General features: G+C 45.9%; 3 protein-coding genes across 5 annotated transcripts; 2 read left to right on the forward strand and 1 right to left on the reverse strand.

Annotated features, from left to right (window-relative positions):
- Window positions 1-663: 663 nt before the first annotated feature.
- Window positions 664-3017, forward strand: nudt22 (nudix (nucleoside diphosphate linked moiety X)-type motif 22). Of its 3 annotated transcripts, XM_077005876.1 has the most exons (7): window positions 664-940; window positions 1062-1162; window positions 1303-1921; window positions 2075-2188; window positions 2408-2505; window positions 2616-2709; window positions 2878-3017. In XM_077005876.1, the coding sequence occupies exons 2-7, from the start codon at window positions 1077-1079 to the stop codon at window positions 2974-2976; spliced, it is 1110 nt and encodes a 369-aa protein (XP_076861991.1). In that variant the 5' UTR covers window positions 664-940; window positions 1062-1076; the 3' UTR covers window positions 2977-3017. The 3 variants fall into 3 exon arrangements, with proteins under 3 accessions (XP_076861991.1, XP_076861992.1, XP_076861989.1); XM_077005877.1 differs by having other exon boundaries at window positions 664-1196; XM_077005874.1 differs by having other exon boundaries at window positions 664-1162.
- An 18-nt stretch (window positions 3018-3035) lies between these two features.
- Window positions 3036-9867, reverse strand: LOC143514552 (heterogeneous nuclear ribonucleoprotein U-like protein 2). The gene is made up of 14 exons (XM_077005873.1): window positions 9111-9867; window positions 8871-8997; window positions 8712-8788; window positions 7898-8037; window positions 7488-7590; window positions 7226-7338; window positions 6728-6994; window positions 6139-6261; window positions 5719-5826; window positions 4768-4936; window positions 4111-4293; window positions 3908-3978; window positions 3715-3804; window positions 3036-3625 (listed from the first exon to the last, which is right to left on the reverse strand). Exons 1-14 carry the CDS (start codon window positions 9715-9717, stop codon window positions 3551-3553), a joined length of 2253 nt encoding a protein of 750 aa, XP_076861988.1. The 5' UTR covers window positions 9718-9867; the 3' UTR covers window positions 3036-3550.
- Window positions 9868-10110: 243 nt separating this feature from the next.
- Window positions 10111-16863, forward strand: smyd5 (SMYD family member 5). Its single transcript, XM_077005879.1, has 13 exons — window positions 10111-10242; window positions 10619-10727; window positions 10887-11026; window positions 11207-11328; window positions 11541-11610; window positions 11888-11992; window positions 12086-12148; window positions 12327-12397; window positions 13669-13775; window positions 13958-14014; window positions 14131-14225; window positions 15046-15116; window positions 15641-16863. The coding sequence occupies exons 1-13, from the start codon at window positions 10150-10152 to the stop codon at window positions 15777-15779; spliced, it is 1242 nt and encodes a 413-aa protein (XP_076861994.1). The 5' UTR covers window positions 10111-10149; the 3' UTR covers window positions 15780-16863.
- Window positions 16864-18565: the final 1702 nt, after the last annotated feature.

Here is an 18565-nt window from a genome sequence, read left to right on the forward strand (position 1 = left end):
TGGAAGCCCATTCCCGCCGCTTGACGGAAAAAAAAGGTCCATACATTAGCTCATAATTATGACCTAGTATCTCCTAATAATGACTTACAATCTCATAATTATGACATCTCATAATAATGACTTAATATCTCACAATTATGACTTAATATCTCATAATAATGACTTACAATCTCATAATTATGACTTACAATCTCATAATTATGACATCTCATAATAATGACTTAATATCTCACAATTATGACTTAATATCTCATAATAATGACTTATAATCTCATAATTATGACTTAGTATCTCATAATAATGACTTACATCTCATAATTATGACTTAGTATCTCATAATAATGAGATGAAATGCTAACTCATAATTATGAGATATTAAGTCATAATTATGAGTTTGTAAGTCATTATTATGAGATATTAAGTCATAATTGTGAGATACTGTTATTATTATGAGATGTCATAATTATGAGATTGTAAGTCATTATTACGAGATACTAAGGCATAATTATGAGAAAGTAAGAGATTATGAGATACAATATGGACTTTTTTTTCTTCATGCGGCGGGAATGGGCTTCCATATAATAGGTGGTCAGTGAGTGTGAGTGCAAGGTTATTTTTAAATGTGTGTAATTATTGAAAAACACGTAGAAACGTGCTGTTGAAACGAGAGGCACTAGTGACGTCATTTTCCTTCCCGCCGGTTAGCGACGCTTCCAGGAAATCTCTAGATTAGCTACATGGATAATGAGAGAAACAGTTCTCACATTTGAGGGAATTGTTGTTTCACATAGCACAAGTGTCTTAACACTAAAGCCACAAGTAGTTCGGGGAGGCAGTTATTTTATATTAAGCTAGATAGGATACATTTTACTACCTCCGTCTTGGCTTGTAGCTCGGTATCTGCAGGTTAGCTAGCTAGCAGCACTAGTGCCCGCATCTAGTAAGTACACATCTGACTCACGAGCGCGGCCCTATAGGCCTACATGAAGGGAGCGGGCCAGATCTAATCAGTCATCCTGTGGACAGTTAAATGTGGTAATATAAACGCGATATTTTCGCAGAAGAAAGCCAAACTGATGGATTCGGAAGTGTCTGTTTTGCTTCACTGTGGTCCCTTGAAAGGTCTTGAAGAACATCAAATACAAGTAGAGATGTCATCACGGTAGAGATAACACATTTGTGTTAATAGTCTAAATGTGAATAAGACTGCGCATATCAAATATATATATTTGTTGAACCGTCACTAAGACGTGCTTTGCCACGAACGCCATATTTGTAATATCTTGTGCATACTGTCCCTAGGTTCAATCGCAGAAGTGTTGATGAGATTGAGAAGCACATTGAGTCAGTGTGGAATGAGAGGGTGTCCAGAGAGCCATGGCTGTTTAACGGGGCTAAATTCAGGCTGTATGCGGCGGAGCTCTCTGCCACACTTGCAGGCACTTCCACCTGCTGTAACGCTGCATTCACACAGCAGGGAAACCACACGGCTCCTGACCTTACTCCTTCGCAAGGCCTCGTGGGAGAGGGGGCTTCTCCTGCTGAAATACACACGGCAGGAGTGAGTGCAGGGTGTGAAAAAAACTACAGTGCTAGAGAGGCCACAGGAGCATGCAGGAAAGATGTGAGCAAAGTGTCGCCAAAAACCACCCCGGAGAAGCAAAAAGTGGTGCTCCGCTTACAGCTGGGCTTGACCTGTTACAAAGACTTCCTGGGGACTAACTGGTCACGGGAGGCTGCAAATTTGCAGCGGCGTGGAGAGGTGGAGTTTGGTGACCCCAAGGCCCTCTTGGCCCAGCCTCTTGGAGTCGGTGCCGTCTTGGTAACCTCAGATGGGTACGTGGTTTTGCTGCGGAGGAGTCAGAGGGTAGCAGAAGCACCAGGCCTCTTGGACATTCCAGGCGGACACCCTGAGCCTAAGGTGGGGCCAAGCACGTTGACCAAGATGCATTTCATTGGTCAGCTCTATTGCCGTGGCTATGATTCACAGCTTTGATAAGTAGACGAACATGGTGAACTGTGGGGTACTTTACTGGATGTTTCTTATAGGTGTCTTTCTGATGTTTGCCTCCAGACTGTGTGTAAAGAGGTGCGTGAAGAGGCCATCAGCATTGATCTTTTGAAGGGCTGCGAGAGAGCTGTGGTGGCAGAGATCTTCTCCTCTGTGTGCGCAGAGGTCAGAGATGAGGTGTGTGTGCACTTAACATGACAAACACTCCACGGATAATATTCGCTGAATGAGATACCTAGTGTCACCAACTGGGCGCAGCTAAATTCACACCATTGATCCCTTCTGCAAAGGAAGAACTTGCTATTAACCCCAACTTGACCTGCCCAGACAACCCCCCCCCCACCCACACACACATTTTTGGTCCCTGTGACTCCATTCTGTATATCACACCCACAGGTAAACGTTCCCCTCAGCTTCCTGAGTTCACCTGTTCTGATGGGAATAGCGCTGAACCACACCAGTGCAGGAAGGCCCAGTGCAGAGTTCTACGTCAGGTACCAGGCCCACACGAAATACGAGAATATCTTCTAGCCCTTGTGAAGGTGTTGGGGACAGACCGCGTCCTCAGCCGAGAGTATTCCGCTTTACTTCTGTTTCTGCCCAGGTGTTATTTGACCATGGAGGAAGTGAAGGATTTTTACAGCCATGGAGGACCTGAAGCTCATGAATCTACAGACGTAGTGTTTCTGAAAAGAGCGGTAGGGTGATTCTCAGTGGCTACATTCAGTGATAAACTAGCACCATCAAGTAACTGACCTGAACCAAGCAGAACACATTTTACCCCACAATTTCCAGAGCTGTCCATCATTAGTGTTTATGGTGAAATGCATCTTGTAATTTAATGAATTTCACTGTGTTAATTCTAGGAGTTGCTACAGCTGGATGAGTGTGCCTCTTTGTGGTCAGAACTGTGTCCCTCAGCCAAAGGAGCAGTTCTACTGTATAAACTAGTGAGACCTGATTAAATTGAATTTACATGTAAAATAAAATTCCAAACTCTTGCACACACAAATTAGAACAGAACTTGTATAATAATTCCATAGATTTATCTTTACATTCCTTCAGAGGAGCAGGTGTTTGAAGCATTTTTACCAAAGCAGACTAACTTGATGCACTGTGTAAAGTGTATGGTTGTTAATTTATGTTTTTCACATGCAAAAACGTTCATGAATTCACAAAAACTTTTTTAAATGGAAGACATAAAATGCCCCTGACAAATGTAATTCAGATGCACCTTCAAAGAAATCAATAAAGTTCCATTTCATATGACTGAGATGGCTGAAATTCTTTACTAAAACATTTGCTAAAAACTTCAGTCTCCAGTATAATGTGAATATACTGTAACACTATTTTCAGCCAGTATAAGAAGTTAATCCTGCAGTCAAGACATTTCATGACCAACTAAAAGACTAAACAAAATTAAGGGCTCGTCTTTTTTTACAAAATTATATAAATGACGGCATTAGAAAGCAGTGTGCGAGAGACCCCAGAGGCGTATTAAATATTACTGAAATGACAATATACTGTAGAAGAATATTTTCACCAAAAACCTTGATTGCTGTAATAATAATCTTGGTTGCTGTAGTAGCCCTGATTTTGGTCACCTGGGTTCCACTGCAAGAGAAGGAGACAAGTGTCAGAACACGTGTGAGGCTGACCTTACCCCCCGCAGAAGGAACAGTGACCGGTTCAGTCCGCCTCACCTGCCCAGGGCAGGGCTGGTAGTAGCCCCTGTACCTCTGAGGTTCGCTGCTGTAGCCGTACGCCTGTGCACACACCCACAGAGGGCGACCCTAGAGCGCAAACAGGGAGAGGTTCAGCAGACTCCTGGGGGGAAGGGCATTTTTGTAATGGTGGTGCTTGTGGAGGTGTGTAGAATTTTCCGAGCAGACTTACGGGTCGTTTCTGCCTCCCCCACTGTGACTGTTGTGCGTACATGTGTCGGGTGAACACGTTTTGTCCCAGCCCTACAAAAGCATCGGTATCCTCTTTTAAACTTTGGATAACGCTAATATTTACAGTTACTACTACATCAGTGCTTCCGTAAGCACCTGGCATGAACGTTACCCCCCTTCCTTCCTTCTCACCCCAGGCCGTACCGTATGGGTTGGAGAGAAGCTGATGCTGGCTGTTTCTGCGTTTCTTGCGTTTGAGGTGCGGCGGAAGGAGCTGTCTGGCCTCCTCTTTATAACTGGCTAGGAGCGTCTGTGCTTCTTCGTGACACAGCTCCACGAACAACACCTCCTCCAGGAGGTCCCCCTGCTCCGGGAGCGTGAAGCTCGCTGCAATGACACGAACAGATGAGGACAAATGGTGAATTAAAGTGCCTCATTTCCTTTTCGAGCCAGGTCTGCACTTAAGGCTGGCCTTGACACGCTTTTGTGTTCATATCCTAAACCAATACGTCTATCCCACATAAAGAGGCCGTTCAGCTATTTTTGCATTCTTTGTTAAAAACCCAACTCCAAAAAGGCTGAAGGTGTAAGGAAATGCTTGGACATTAAAATTGGTTTGTTGTTTACGTCACTAGAGCTCAGCTCAAATGTTGTAAGAGTTGAATTAATTTGAGCAAAGACGTCACTAAAACTGTTACAAAGGGTCCTGGTTCAGCACTGGTCAGCAATTCAAGCTTTAACTCATCAATTCAGAGTGAAGTCCGATCAGGCATGTCAGAGTAAGGAAAGTAGTGCGGAAGTGATGGGGGGGGGGGGGGTAGCAGCTCCTGGAAGAAAGGCCCCTGGAGCAGATGGCCTGACCTTTGCTCTTTAACAGAGACGTTTCTGGCACCACCGTGCCCTCATGCTGCTGCTGCTGGCAGAGACGTCTCCTCCACTCCTCATCCGAGGGGACCACCACCACGGCTTTCCTCTGGTAACCGCGGAAACACAGCATCTTGTGCCTCCGAGCGGATGGGTAAATGTTTGCCTGGGTAATGATGGAGGAATGGGCAAGTTTTCCAATTACAAAAACGGCATTTATGGCAGCGTGAACTTTGACCTACAATAATGTCTATTCATTGACTTTTGAAGTTAAGTGCAGTAACTGTCTTCCCATAAAACAAAAAAAACATAAATCAGGCACATTCTGTGAAGAGTGTAACCATGACAACTATGCAGCTTTATGCCAACCCATAATTTACGCTGCAGTTGACGTACAGTCACCACGGGGATGCGGGCGTTCACAAGAATGTAAATCACGTATGCTCTGCAGACATGTGCCTTGGAATTCCGCATGCATCAGAGACCCTCAGATCCCCAATAACTCAGTGTGAGGCAGCGCTAAAACGCCTCAGGAAAATCCAAGAGAAGCAACAGAGAGTTTCATAAAGAGCTTTAAAAAGGCACTGACTTAATCTGTGCTCCAGATTACGTCTGATGTCAGGCTGGTCTTATCTCAAACGGGCACTTGGCTTCAGATTAGCAGCTGCTGCTGGATTAGACCCAAAGCAAGCAATGTGTCTGGAACACGGAGAACGGGCTACGTAGCTGGCTGCACAGAACAGCAAACCACACTCAAGAAAGTGAGAAGATGTATGCACACCTGCTTTAGCTTTCTGCTTCTATTAGAACTCAACATCACTCACAAGCACCTCGAAACCCTTTCGACTGCACAAGGTGTGGCTTTCGAAAAGTATACATCTAGTCGACACCTTGAGAAGTTACATTATAAACTATGCTCATAACGCACACACACACACAACTAATCACCTGGTCCAGAATGAAGTTCCTCTTTTGGTTTGGTGCTATATGGATGAGGTGTGAGAGGCAACGTGTGGCCTGTTGTAACAGCAGCTCTTTGTCTTCTGAGCTCGACAACTGTAGGAACCGAGGACAATAAACAATAGTAATGTTAAACTACATCAGGGTCTTACTGTTATGAGTATTGATCAGATAAAGCTTAGTTCGGTTGGTGTGACAGAAGCAAAGAGGCTTTATGTTGATATATAATCGTACATTTATCCAGTGGGTGGTGATAATGGTCTTCCTTGCTTTCTATTGTTTATTTTTTGGCATTATATAGTTTTTAGCGATGAATTGTGCTATAAGAAGTAATCTAAATTACATTATCATCCTAACACAATAAAATACTGTTCTGGTCTAGGTTGTAGGGGCATTATCAGCTCACACCTCCATGCATTGCAGGATGGCTTCTGTGCTTATGACACTGTAACGCTTCTCTGGGTTCTTGGCCATGTGCCTCTGTACCCAGTGGCTCTTTCCAGAAGCAGGCATTCCCACCATCAGCAGCACCTGGGGAGGAGGGGAGGGGCCTGATGTGAAAGCACCAATCACAAGGCAACACGCGAACTGAAAACGAGCAGCGTGGCATAGCGATGTTTAACAGTACGCTCATTATTGTTCCCAGCGGTATTCTCAGTGTGCAGCCACACGCGATTTCAGTTAGTTAGCTTCTTCGTGCAGGCTGTTCCTGACCAAACATGAGCCTGTACTGACCCTGAGGCTACTAGCTACTGGTCACACCACTGCCATGCCTGTAATACAGCTGTATACAAATACTACATTTACAGCACTCTTGTTACACCTGCTCTAACCAATGAGTTACATGACCACAGATAATCTATTCAGCAAAATGGTGGGCATGGGCCTGTCTGAAGACTTCTACACATATAAGAACAGGTGTAGCTATTAAGAGGCCAGTGAGTGGAGGTACAAGGTGGATGTTTTAATGTGAGTGGTTGGTGACAGAAGTCCTTACCTCACAGTCCCTCCTGTGTGCAGGGGGCATGGGGCCACGTGTCCTCAGCGCACGAGGCAGAGAAGGTAAAGGGCAGTACCCAGGAGGTCCAGGGTACCACACTGCCCCCTGCAGGTCCAGGTTCACAGAAACAGAGCAGTTCTTACACAGGACATGCGGGTAGAGGGCTCGGCCTGCTAGGGAGGAGGGGCCAAGGTGAAAGGCCATGCCCAACGAGTGCCCGTTTTTATGGAACGAGAGCTCTGCCTGTCCGTCTTCACCGATGAACTGAGAAAGTGAGACAGATGATCCCAGAGTGAATTCAGACTCACTCAACATGTCTACAGAAGCAGTTCTTTACCAAAACCAAAACCATGACAATCATTTACAGACTTGGATTAAACAAGAAATTAAGAGGCTATTGATATTCCTTATGCAAAATGCTCCAAGACACCTATTTGCTCACAGTCCTGAAAAACCATCTCCCATCCAGTAGGTAACTAACAAAATCACATGTACCGCATAGCAACCGATGACATCACCCTCAGAAAAGGGCTCGCCAAACTTCTCCAACCTTCCCCCACTCACTGCTAGCCCTGCTCCATCCAAAGCAAACGACAGCTCCTCCTCTCCTGAGACAAACCACACACACACACACACACACACACACACACACACACACACACACACAGGTATAAATGACAGGGGTGCATGTGCCAACACGGCATTAGGCCAAACTGCACAAGCTGCATGCAGACAGTGGCAGGGTCCAGGTGTTCACCTAGCTGCAGGGTGGAGTCTTCCACAGACCAGCCCACTCTGAGGGCGCACGGCTCCCGCTCGGGAGGCACGTCCACTGCAGCTGCAGACAATCTCTTCACAAACTACAGGGGCAGCAAACAGCACAGTCCAATTTTATATTGCCATATATATATTGAAATAAGCTCATTTTTAAAAAGACAGGCGTGGATGAGGACCTATCCATACACTCAAGCACTTGCTCTAAATTACCTGTCAGTGTACAACATTATCATTTAAAGGAAGAATGCATGAAAATGAATAAGTAATTGGACTTCAAATGTCGGTGATGGGTTTAAAGTTCTCGCTGAATTCTCACTGAAACACGGTAATGAGAAGAATATGTGCCACTCATGAAACGTTGTGAGCGAGGCTGCGGGTCTGACACGGCACCTTGACTTCGAATCCCACTTTCCCCCGAGAAAAGCCGTGGGTCAACCTGCAGCCGGACCGAAGTAGAGGAACCGTCTCCCAGAGCATCGGCTGACCGCTGCTTCCATCTGCCCCTACGGCAAAATGCAGGTCGCTGTTGTCTGAAAAACACAAGGAAGAGGCCAAGCTGCTTGTGAAGGTTCTACACGGGCTTAGCACGACTTTCAGATGAAAACGTGTTGGCCTTCAATCTTCATCATACATTTAAATTATTTGTCAAACACCCTTACATAGAGACTTACGTACTTAACAATACAGAAAGTATCATTTTTGAAAATGTATTTTGTTGTTTATCACCATTTGTCTATGAAGACAATCTGCTCATGACAACAACCAATTTGAGCATTTCACGAGGAAAGCTTAGTCTGACTCCAGACAAGGTGTTAGTTACTGGGCACAGTGGATGGACATAACGGTAAGTTTGATTCTGATTAGCCCCTCAACCCAATTCGATCTTAAACTTTCTCTATATGCTTAACTGACATTTATCTCTAAAGGCCTGCATGAGCACTTCAGAAACACAAATGGTGTCCTCATTTGAATAATTTATAGGCTTGCCTCATCCACCACCGAACATTCTATAACTTATTATCCAAGTAAGACATTTATTAACCAAGCAGAAACTACAGTGCACCAAGCTGTAACTAAACTAACATGAGATTCAGTTGAAGGTGAACTTAATATGTAAAATCTAGTTCCTGTTATGAACAATGCTTCTTATAGCTGACTTCATTATTCACTGACAGAAATGGAGATAAGACGTGGAGAAACTCACAGGGGTCCAGTCTAACCACATCACCATCGACCTCCATCTCATCGTCATTCACTGAACCAGGCTCTGGAGTTTTAGCTCTAATGAAGAGAGAGGGAAAAGTCGTAACGATCCGATAAGGTCCCAACAACTCCTGCAACATTTATGATCGCATGAAGATACCTGTTATACTGAATCTCCTCTTTAAATTCATAATAATCCCTGCCCCTCTTGCTAGGAGGCTGTCCGACAGTCCTGCAGACCCCTCGTCTCTCCACTTCTACAGGGGGTTCGGTCACCCTGCAGGACACTGCAGGAAGTCAGAGGGACAGCCTTCAATTTCCACAAAAAGCCCAAAGTCATGACAACTATGGATACATGTTCATAACATATGAAACCCTTTATTTCTTAAGCAAGACTTACATGGGTCATTATTCTTGGCAGGAAATACACCGTCAGGAGGCAACCCCAGACACCCCGACACGGGACCCTCATCCCGGACCTCAGGGCCCTGGGCTGCGGTTCTGGCCCCGACACCGGACTCCTGAGTGTGATGACTCGTGTCACCTTTGTCATTAACTTTCCCGTTAGTGTTTAACTGCTGCATCAAATGTTTCCCGTTAGATTGCGGCGACCCTGCGTGTCTTTTATTGGAGCAACAGCAGGTGTGGACGGGCGAATCGGGGTGTGTTTGGGTGCTTTTATCGACACAGGGACGCGTGCTTGGCGGAACCTGTGACCCGGGATCACCTTCATCAGACTGGGCTTGATGATCCACTAGAACCTGGCAGCTGGATCCGGACGGTATAAGTGTATTAGATGCTGTGTTATTCGGACGTGTTAGCTCTGGCGGGTTGTCTTCCTCTAAGGGGGTTTCTTGTGCACTCTTGATGGGTTCTGGTCCGGCATCGATGGCTGATATCAGTCGGCTTACAAGTTCGGCCTTCAGACCCTTGGAGTCCAGACCGCGCTCCTGCAGCGCCGAGCGCAACTCCGCCACTTTAAGCTTCCTAACTTCCGACAGCATCATTTCAACGATACTAGTTAACTTAGCGTTAACATTTAGAAACACAAAACCAAACACACACTCACGGACCACCCGACGGTGGCGGGACGTCCGTAAACAAGCCCGTTACTCCGCGGCGAAACGAACCTCAAAACACGTCGCTGTGCTGAACGATTCAAGAGACTGTTGTGGACTCCTATTGGTCAACCGACTCACACGCCCCGCCCTATTGACCCTGGTTAAATTAATGCAATTATTAAACAGAAATGTTACGGTGAATGTGAACATCAGTTAATCTGTCTAAAAAACATACGATATAGTTGCTATTATATATAAAACAATGTATGTAATATAATAATGTATGTAAACTTTGATGACATCAACACCCGGCGAAGAAAAGACGTGAACGTCCCATTGGCTATCCCCCAGGGTCAAAGTTGAAACGTAGATTCCAACATGGCGGCCCCCTTAGATGACATGTTTTGTCGATGCGTGGATCCCGGTAAAATCGTTAACTGTGTAGAAGTCCGTTTTATTGATAAAGTGAAGGTATGTATCAGCAACAAGTACGGCTTAACAACGACCTCGTTTTCTGATGATATTCAGAGTTAGTCCTTCGCCATGTTGTTCAGCTAACTGGCGAGGTTGCTTCTCGTTCAGATCATGTCGCATGTCAATAGAGACTGTTCTAAGTAGATAGTTTGACCAGCATTTGGTACGGTTACATCTGCAAACCGCTTAAATTCGATGGAGGGTATTATTTTCAGGTGTTTTGTTGCCTTGGGCTTCAAGAATCAGCTGATGGTCTGAAACTGTATCTGGATTCTAGATATAGGCTTGTGTGCCACTGACCCCATTTTTCACAAGAGTTCGCCTGAGTCCGTTCTCCAGTTAATACCGTTATGTTATTCGCGTTGATTTTCAGGGGAAAGGGTTATTTGCCAAAAAACCCTTCAAAAAGGGCGAGGCCATCTTCACCGAGCGTCCCCTTGTGTCTGCACAGTTTTTGTGGAACGCCTTATATAAATATAGCGGTGAGTTGTTTAATCAGCCTCGTCTACAAGCCTAACACACCCAGACGTGTTAAGTGTGTCGTTGTCGCGACTGCAGTGCTATTTGTGCTAGGAGCCCAGTCCAGACACAAGCAGGCGTTCTCCTTATTTTGCCTGACGAGTCCCTCCTCCTCTCCGCAGCATGCGAGTTCTGTCTGCGCGCTCTGGAGACGGCGGAGGAGAACGCCAGGCGGCTCAGCGGCGTGTCTGCCCTCAGCCTGCCTCATCCGGAGCTGTGTAAGGTGCGGCCACAACACCACCAGACCTGCCCACACTGCCAGGTACGCCAGGAGCCATGCAAGCTCACGCCATCGTCATTATGTGAAAAATGTGAACATCGTTGTTTTCTCAAAGACAGAAGTGGGCCAGTGACTGCGCACTGCTTCATCTCTGTCCCTGTCCTCCTTGTGTGGCTGAATGAAATTCAAAGTCCATTGTTGCATCTCTGTTGCCCCCTGCAGGTAATGTACTGCAGCAGCGACTGTCGTCAAGCCGCATGGGACCAGTACCACCAGGTCCTGTGCCTGGGCCCATCCCGTGATGATCCTGATCATCCAATCAACAAGCTGCAGGATGCATGGAGGTGAGCAGTGTGTGTTCTCCCTTACAGCCAATCACATCACTTCTACTGGAGCTTAAAGGGGCTGCATGTTTTGTATATACGTGTGTGTGTGTGAGTGTGAGAAAGGGGGGGGGGGCTGTCAACATCTGATGTTTATGCTGTCAGAGTGTCTTCACACATTTGTGTTGAAGCATTTTTCTTCATTGCTCTTACTCCATGTGTGTGGTATTCAGGAACATACACTATCCACCTGAAACCTCAAGCATAATGTTGATGGCAAGGATGGTGGCAACTGTGAAACAGGTACTTATGAAATGTCCTTTCTTGAGATTGATAAGACAATTGGTAGAGTTTATTGATCATCTGTAATTCCTTCAGATTTGCTTTCTAAGGCTAGTTTGCTAGTTTCTTGTAACTAAGAACATACCAGGATTTGGATGGAATTCAGTAAACCTGATGGTCACACTGACTGGCAGTTACCCACCTCTCCTCATGTACCTGTGTGTTCTCTCTCTCTCTCTCTCTCTCTCTCTCTCTCTCTCTCTCTCTCTCTCTCTCTCTCTCTCTCCTTCTCCTTCAGGCTCAGGACAAAGCTCACTGGCAGAGGCTCTTCTGCCACTTCTGCAGTCGCACTGCAAATGAACAAGAGGAGATGGCCCACAAGCTTCTGGGAGAGAAGTTCAAGGTGGGAGCAGAGGGGTCCCTTCAATCTTGGGCAGATTGTGTACCTTTTGTTTGTGTGTGACGAGTGACACTTTCAAAACAACCTTCTCCCCAGGGGCAGCTGGCTTTGCTGCAGAAGCTCTTCACCGTGGCGTTTCATGACGAGCACCTCAACCAGGTGAGTGGAGAGCGTTCGTGCACCTGTCTTAAAGAATTTGACCATGGGCAAAATGTTTTAAGTTTAATGTAAAAGTCCATAGACATGGGATTGTGGGTATTAAAAAGCTGTTTGGGGCTGTTGGTTGATGATGATGTAATGGTAGCACCTTGGGTTAAAACACCCCTCTGCTTTGTAGTGGTTCACTCCAGATGGGTTTCGTGCTCTCTTTGCGCTCGTCGGGACCAACGGGCAGGGCATCGGCACCAGGTGAGCCGTGCAGCTCCTTCCCTGGACTCCAGTCTGAATCCACTACCCAGAACAGATTGAACTCTGCACTGGGTTTTTGCCAACACATGGGAAAACAATTTGGCTTCAGACGTAATCACTAAGCTACTCTAACATTGTTGCACGCAGATGGAATTTTATTTTTCGGCAAAAGGACGTGCAGTAGAGGTGATGATGGATGGTGAACCATACTAATTATGTTAATAATGGTTTATAAGAAAATGCCAATAACGGTGTGTGTATGGTTGACATATGCATTACCATTTATGGTAATTAGCATACCAATGTAGATTTACTGCTGCTCTAAAAATTCACCTGTTGCCTTAGGTGAAAACCAATCAAAACAACATGCAAATAGCATTCATACCTATTAACAAGACATGCCAGGAAACGGATCACTGACCAACTCTAGTTGTCATGGTGACTTCATGCCAGTCTTCTGAATGTTGGCAGAGCAGCAAAGTTGAATCTGTGCTTGATTTGCGTCTGTCTAGTTTATTCCTCTGTAATGCCTAAATTTTCATTAATTACGGTAAATGTTTGTGGCGTTCTGAGATCCTGCCTGACTAAGTCACTCTCTTTGCATACTCATGCTACTGAAGTTAGATAAAACACATAAAAAGCAATTAATAATGTATATTTTAAATAGATATGTTAATTAGATGAATGGATGCAGGAATTTGCTGCTTACTTGCACGTGTGACCAAACGTGAGAGAGATGATCCAGTCCCCACAGGCTTCTTACCGGGACATTTACCATCAGACTGGTTCAGGTTGTCATTTCTGCAGAGTGGTGTTCTATCATGAATTGCTAACGTGGTGTGCAAATGAGGACAAAATGCAGTAACCTCATATATCAGGCAATGGTAAAATATGCCAGCAATATGCTTTATGAATGAGGAAATGTTACCACGGTGCTGTTTGCTGTTCAAATTCAATCTGCCAGTAAATGTTATCAATTTGGCCTATGGTGTCAACGGTTTTAATAAAATAATCAGAGTGCGAGCAACATGTTCAGATATATTTGTTTATGTCAAATGAAAAAAAGATGTATTCTTGAAAAATAGATATCAAGGTGATGACATTTTATGTCATAATGAATTTAAACAGTTCTTGGTAGATTAAGATTTTTTTTTACCATGGCTTACAAATTGTCTGTTTTTTTTTAGTATGAATGAGAAATTATTTTCGGATATTTAATCTACAATAAAGCGAGCTTTCGTTTCAGTTCTAACTGCCTGTTGTTTTCCCAGCTCTCTTAGCCAATGGGTCCATGCCTGTGATGCACTGGCGCTTCCTCGCCAGCAGAGGGAGCAGCTGGACGCATTTATTGACCAGTTATACAAGGACATCGATAAAGGTCACCATTCCTGTAAACCCATCGACTAGCACACACTACTTGTGCTATAGATGTGAAGAGATTCAAGTATTTAGGGCTTTATTCACACACTTGGACTGACATAATTTGGTTTGCTGAAATGTGAAATGTGTTTGACGGATGGAAGGATTCTGTAGATTGTCATTTTCTTGCTTGTCTTACAGAAACGGGAGACTTCCTCAACTGTGAAGGCTCTGGTCTCTACCTTTTGCAAAGCTCATGTGAGAATACAAATCTACACTCATTTGATCTCAAGTCTTTATAACTAATTCTATTTTGGGTCAAAAGACACCGAAAAGTCTAAAAGAAATCTGCTGTTGTCCCATTTGTTGTCAAGGCAACCACAGCTGTGAGCCCAACGCAGAGGCGTCCTTCCCCGATAACAACTTCCTGCTTCACCTCAGTGCCCTGCGTGACATCAGCCCAGACGAGGTCAGGCGCAGTAGGCCGTCGCCCAGGGTTTAGCCCAGAGGGGCCGGGGTTCACATGCTTTGAGGTTGTCAGTGTGAATTGCAGGGGGATATGAGACCCGGAGAGCTTTTGACAGCCTGACGGAGAGAATAAAAAGCCTCACGTCACGTGGATTTTATGCCGTTACTCGAGAACAAGAGGACTGCTATTCAGATTGTGGACATCCTATTTTCCACCCACAAGAGGTCTCATAGACGATCTGTTCCAGTGGTCAATAACCGCACTTGCAGTGAAGAACTCTTTAGTCCAACCCAGACTTGGACCACAGACTGTGGTCTGAGACAAACCGTGACCATGAACGTTTCAGCTAGGGTCAGCCTCTTAGTGGCTCTTGAGGAATAGCCAAAGCGAACTGATATTTTCTGCTGATGAGCGGATTTATAAACCTTCATTTTCTTTCAGATATAATCATCTTAAATCACCTTGAACAAAAAAAAAATTGCTTGATGAAAATATCCAATATTTCTTGACTCGGGGCAAATCAGATGTATCATTTTGCAGTGAATGTATCCAGTGTAGCAGCTGTGCATGTTTCCTCCCAACGTTCTCGTTCTTATCTTCCAAAATACGTGTTTCGGCCCAACTGTGACCAGTGTCTGATAAATCGCCATGGTGTTGGCTCACAACTGAGCCGTAGGTGTAGAGCGCAGAGCCTTTACTGGAATGGGATATAGTCTTGGATAGTTATCACCTGGCACATACAAGAATTGGGTTGCAGCGCTAATTGGTGACCAGCTGGATCATTCGTCTTATTAAATCCTTTATTCTTGGCTCTCTGTAGGAAATCTGCATCAGCTACTTGGACTGTTGCCAGCGAGACAGGAGTCGCCATAGCAGGCACAAGATCCTGAGGTAAATGAACACGTCCAGGCTAAAGATTCTCAGCTGAAGAACCACATGTTGAACTGTCTTCCAGATGAGATAAGCACTAGTGCAGAGGTGGGAACACAAGCTGAGGGTTGGTACAGGGACTCACGCCAGAGGAAACACTGGTTGAAAGGAATTGGTGTTGGGGGTTATGCCTGAGGAGGCCTAGGGTTGGAGTGGCTTTGGCACTGAGACTGGGACTCCACTCGGCCTGGCGTGTTCATGAGAGCAGATTCGAATCACCTTCGAAACACCTCATGTGATAGCTAGTGACCTGAGTGGTAGCATGCCTCCACTCTCTTACTGCTGAATTGTCATGGCGTTGGGGACCCTGGAGAGACCTTGAGAAAATGTGGAGTTATCAGCAACCATAAGAAATTGCCGTATGTGATGGGCCTGCAGTAGACACTAATGGGAACCTCTTTTTTTTTTTTGCGGCGTAAGCTGAGCAGACAAGATACCGTGAAATGCCACCAAACATTGCTTCTCCTGCTGTGTCTTCCCCATAGAGAGAACTACCTGTTTGCGTGCTCATGCCAGAGGTGCTTGTCCCAGGCGGATGACCCGGACGTGACCTCGGAGGATGAGGAGGAAGGAGAGGGAGACACGGAGGGCGATGACATGGAGGATGAGATGACGGACGTTTGACAAAGATCGGCCGCCTACCCGACTCTCTATGGGCTGTTTACGCTCGGTCGTCTCACGTTTGAGAAAATGCTCACGTTCCTCAAGAGACCTCGCATCTCCGCATCCTTATTCATGCAGCAGATGAGAAACACGGCAGACTATGCAAACTGTCTTTTTTTTTTCAACTCTCTCTCTCTCTCTCCCTCTCTCTCTCCCTCTCTCTCTCTCTCTCTCTCTCTCTCTCTCTCTCTCTCTCTCTCTCTCTCTCTCTCTCTCTCTCGTCCGCACACTTGTAATTTACAGATCTTGTCTGTTGCAGTCACGTCGCCAGACACCTACTGACATCCTTACATTTTTCTCCCTGGGTTCGTCTGTTGCTGTCCGCTCCCCTACCCTGGTGGAGGATTTACAGTGCGCTGTTAATCCTCGTTTACTACTAAAACCTTTGAACAAATCAGAGCCCAGGTTGAAAAATGTACCCTTATGCACAAAGGCATATTAAATTATTTGGGTCCTTCTAACATTCTGTAATACAGCCTAAGGTCTTCGGTCTTCAGCACGAGAGGTGATCACTCCAGAACCCTTGGCTCCCTTCACCATGTGCACGAGCAAGTGAGCATGCCCCAAGTTCACTAGGTTTACAGTTCACTCGTCTCGGTAACAGAGGCCGGGTGTGGTTTACAGCCCTGTTGAGTAGCTGTGGCTGGCAGACACCCCAGGACGAGACTGCAGCAGCCGCTCATGTTCAGTTTGGAGGGACCCTGGGCTGACGGACTGTAACGCGGCAGGTGTGAGTGAGGCGGTCCTGCTTTAGCCACTGCCGCTGCAGGTGGGCTTTGTTGGGGGGGGGCTCTTTTTGATGGCACACACGGACAGGCTGCGGTGGGGCAGGAGACTGGAAGATCCTGGCAGGAGCACGTTATGTCCTCTGTTTATGAAACTCCTATTCAAATGCTTTTACTCTGTTGCTCTCACGGATGCTGTTCTCGACAATTCCGTAGCTGTTAACTACATGTCACAACAATTAAACATGTTAAGGTGGTGAATATGAAATAAAACACAACTGGAGACCTTTGCAAGGCAAAAATAATCGTAGTTTGAGTGTGCTACCTGTTCTCATTTGTTCTTTTTGCTTCCTCCATCAGGAGTCATGTGCAGTGAACTTCTCAGAGCCAGAGAGTCTTGGTCAGTTTTTTTGCCATGCCTATCGCAATGGTTTCATTTATATGCCCAAGAGAATCAGAACAGGCTTGTAGCAGCAAAACCACATGGATCTGTTTTTGTTCTTTGTCTTCCTTAAATGAGTTGGCGCTTTGCCTTTGCCCATTGTAGGCTGCAAGGAACAGCGTAATATTAATTTCATTCAGCATGCGCGATATTTGAAACTATTTAAAAATAGACACAGCATCCAGCCTGGCACGAGCACTTTGGATCAGCTTTAGCTGATCCCTCTGCTCGAAAGGGCTGTAGAGCGTGTTGGATGTCCGAGCGGTTCCGAGAGGACGCGTTAAGCCCGTGTTGCAGCAGGAGCCGCGAGGCTGTTCCGCCACGTGGGCTCAGTCACACCGGACTCACCGTGATAATCCGCGTGTATATGGATACAGTGGGAAGAATCAGTGACAACGGGAATGCAGATGAGGTTTACGGTAGCCTGCTCCCGTGGGAACGATAATGAAATATCTTAACCACTGTGACGGTGACTGGGCTTTCCCTGCACAATTTAATGTAAACGCTTTCTGTTGTGGGTTTTATCAAGTTTTTCATTCCAAAAGTTAAAATACTGATGAATAGTACAAAATGTAAGAAAAGTTCACTTTAGTCTAGATCTTACTCGAGGTTTGAATTAATACTGTTGATTAAAAACATAGCCTAAGCGAGTTCTTTCTGTTTTGATTATGGGCCTAGATTGCATGATGGAGCGAAACACGCGGCTGCGCATGCGCGCGCGGCACTAATAGATTCTCCGCGTGTTTCTTCGCTCGTGCAAAATGTCGCATTGATTCAAAAGCGCGACTGGTGCAAAATGGCCTTCATGGGGCGGGTGGGGCAGACACGTGGGTCGCGCCGGTGAGGAACGCCCCGGTACTGCCGAGATGGGGCCACGGGACTGCTGTGGCTGAAGCACCGCGTGTGTTCTGGTGGGCCGGACCGCTATGAATGCCGCCACACATCGTCAGCGCTTTGGTCCGGCTGGCCGGAAGAAGGGGTCAGAGAGGGGGTTGGGGGGGACGAGGGCACAACTTGAATGAAGGACAATTATAACCACAGAGACAAAAGGAGTCTTTATTCTGACAAGCCCGAGACCAGGAAGACTCAGAATTTACATTTCAAAATGAGTTGTGAAAGTAATGGAGTTGTGGGGGGGGGGTACATTATGATCATGGCAACCTCACACGGAGCGACAGAAATAACACTATTTGCATCTTGTGATTAAAATGGTTGGATCTTATTTAAGCGTTTTTATGACTCTCGGATTTGTGTCTGCAGCAGCGTGCGGCGGTTCCAGATCAATACGGGCTGCAGTTCGGTTGCACGTCGCGCGGATGCTAACTATGGATCTCGTTTGAGTGTTTCAATTAACTCGCGCGCAGCATGTTCGCATTTGCGGTCACGTGCCACTGCATCACCTCCTGTCCCTGGTCCATGTTGCCCTGAAACAATAGCAATAAAAGCGAATGCAGAACCCCTTCGATTCATTCAGCAGCCTGCAGCTCGCAGTCAACAGACGACTCGACATATTGAGCCTCACGGGCGTTTGACTGTTTTTGCTGCGCTGTGCGTTGAGGTGCCATGTTTTTTCCCTTCGG

Source organism: Brachyhypopomus gauderio, chromosome 5, assembly GCF_052324685.1.
Source record: "Brachyhypopomus gauderio isolate BG-103 chromosome 5, BGAUD_0.2, whole genome shotgun sequence".
Lineage (NCBI taxonomy): Eukaryota > Metazoa > Chordata > Actinopteri > Gymnotiformes > Hypopomidae > Brachyhypopomus > Brachyhypopomus gauderio.

Bases quoted from the DNA above. Each gene is read 5' to 3' on its own strand.
- nudt22 (XM_077005874.1), top strand. From the start codon at position 1,077: ATGGATTCGGAAGTGTCTGTTTTGCTTCACTGTGGTCCCTTGAAAGGT. The intron at 1,922-2,074 runs GTGGGGCCAAGC...GTTTGCCTCCAG, and splicing joins GCGGACACCCTGAGCCTAAG to ACTGTGTGTAAAGAGGTGCG. The intron at 2,710-2,877 runs GTAGGGTGATTC...TGTTAATTCTAG, and splicing joins TAGTGTTTCTGAAAAGAGCG to GAGTTGCTACAGCTGGATGA.
- LOC143514552 (XM_077005873.1), bottom strand. From the start codon at position 9,717: ATGATGCTGTCGGAAGTTAGGAAGCTTAAAGTGGCGGAGTTGCGCTCG. The intron at 8,789-8,870 runs GTATCTTCATGC...TCTCTTCATTAG, and splicing joins GAGGAGATTCAGTATAACAG to AGCTAAAACTCCAGAGCCTG. The intron at 7,339-7,487 runs GTGAACACCTGG...GGTTTGTCTCAG, and splicing joins AGACTCCACCCTGCAGCTAG to GAGAGGAGGAGCTGTCGTTT.
- smyd5 (XM_077005879.1), top strand. From the start codon at position 10,150: ATGGCGGCCCCCTTAGATGACATGTTTTGTCGATGCGTGGATCCCGGT. The intron at 12,149-12,326 runs GTGAGTGGAGAG...TCTGCTTTGTAG, and splicing joins ATGACGAGCACCTCAACCAG to TGGTTCACTCCAGATGGGTT. The intron at 14,226-15,045 runs GTCAGGCGCAGT...GGCTCTCTGTAG, and splicing joins GTGACATCAGCCCAGACGAG to GAAATCTGCATCAGCTACTT.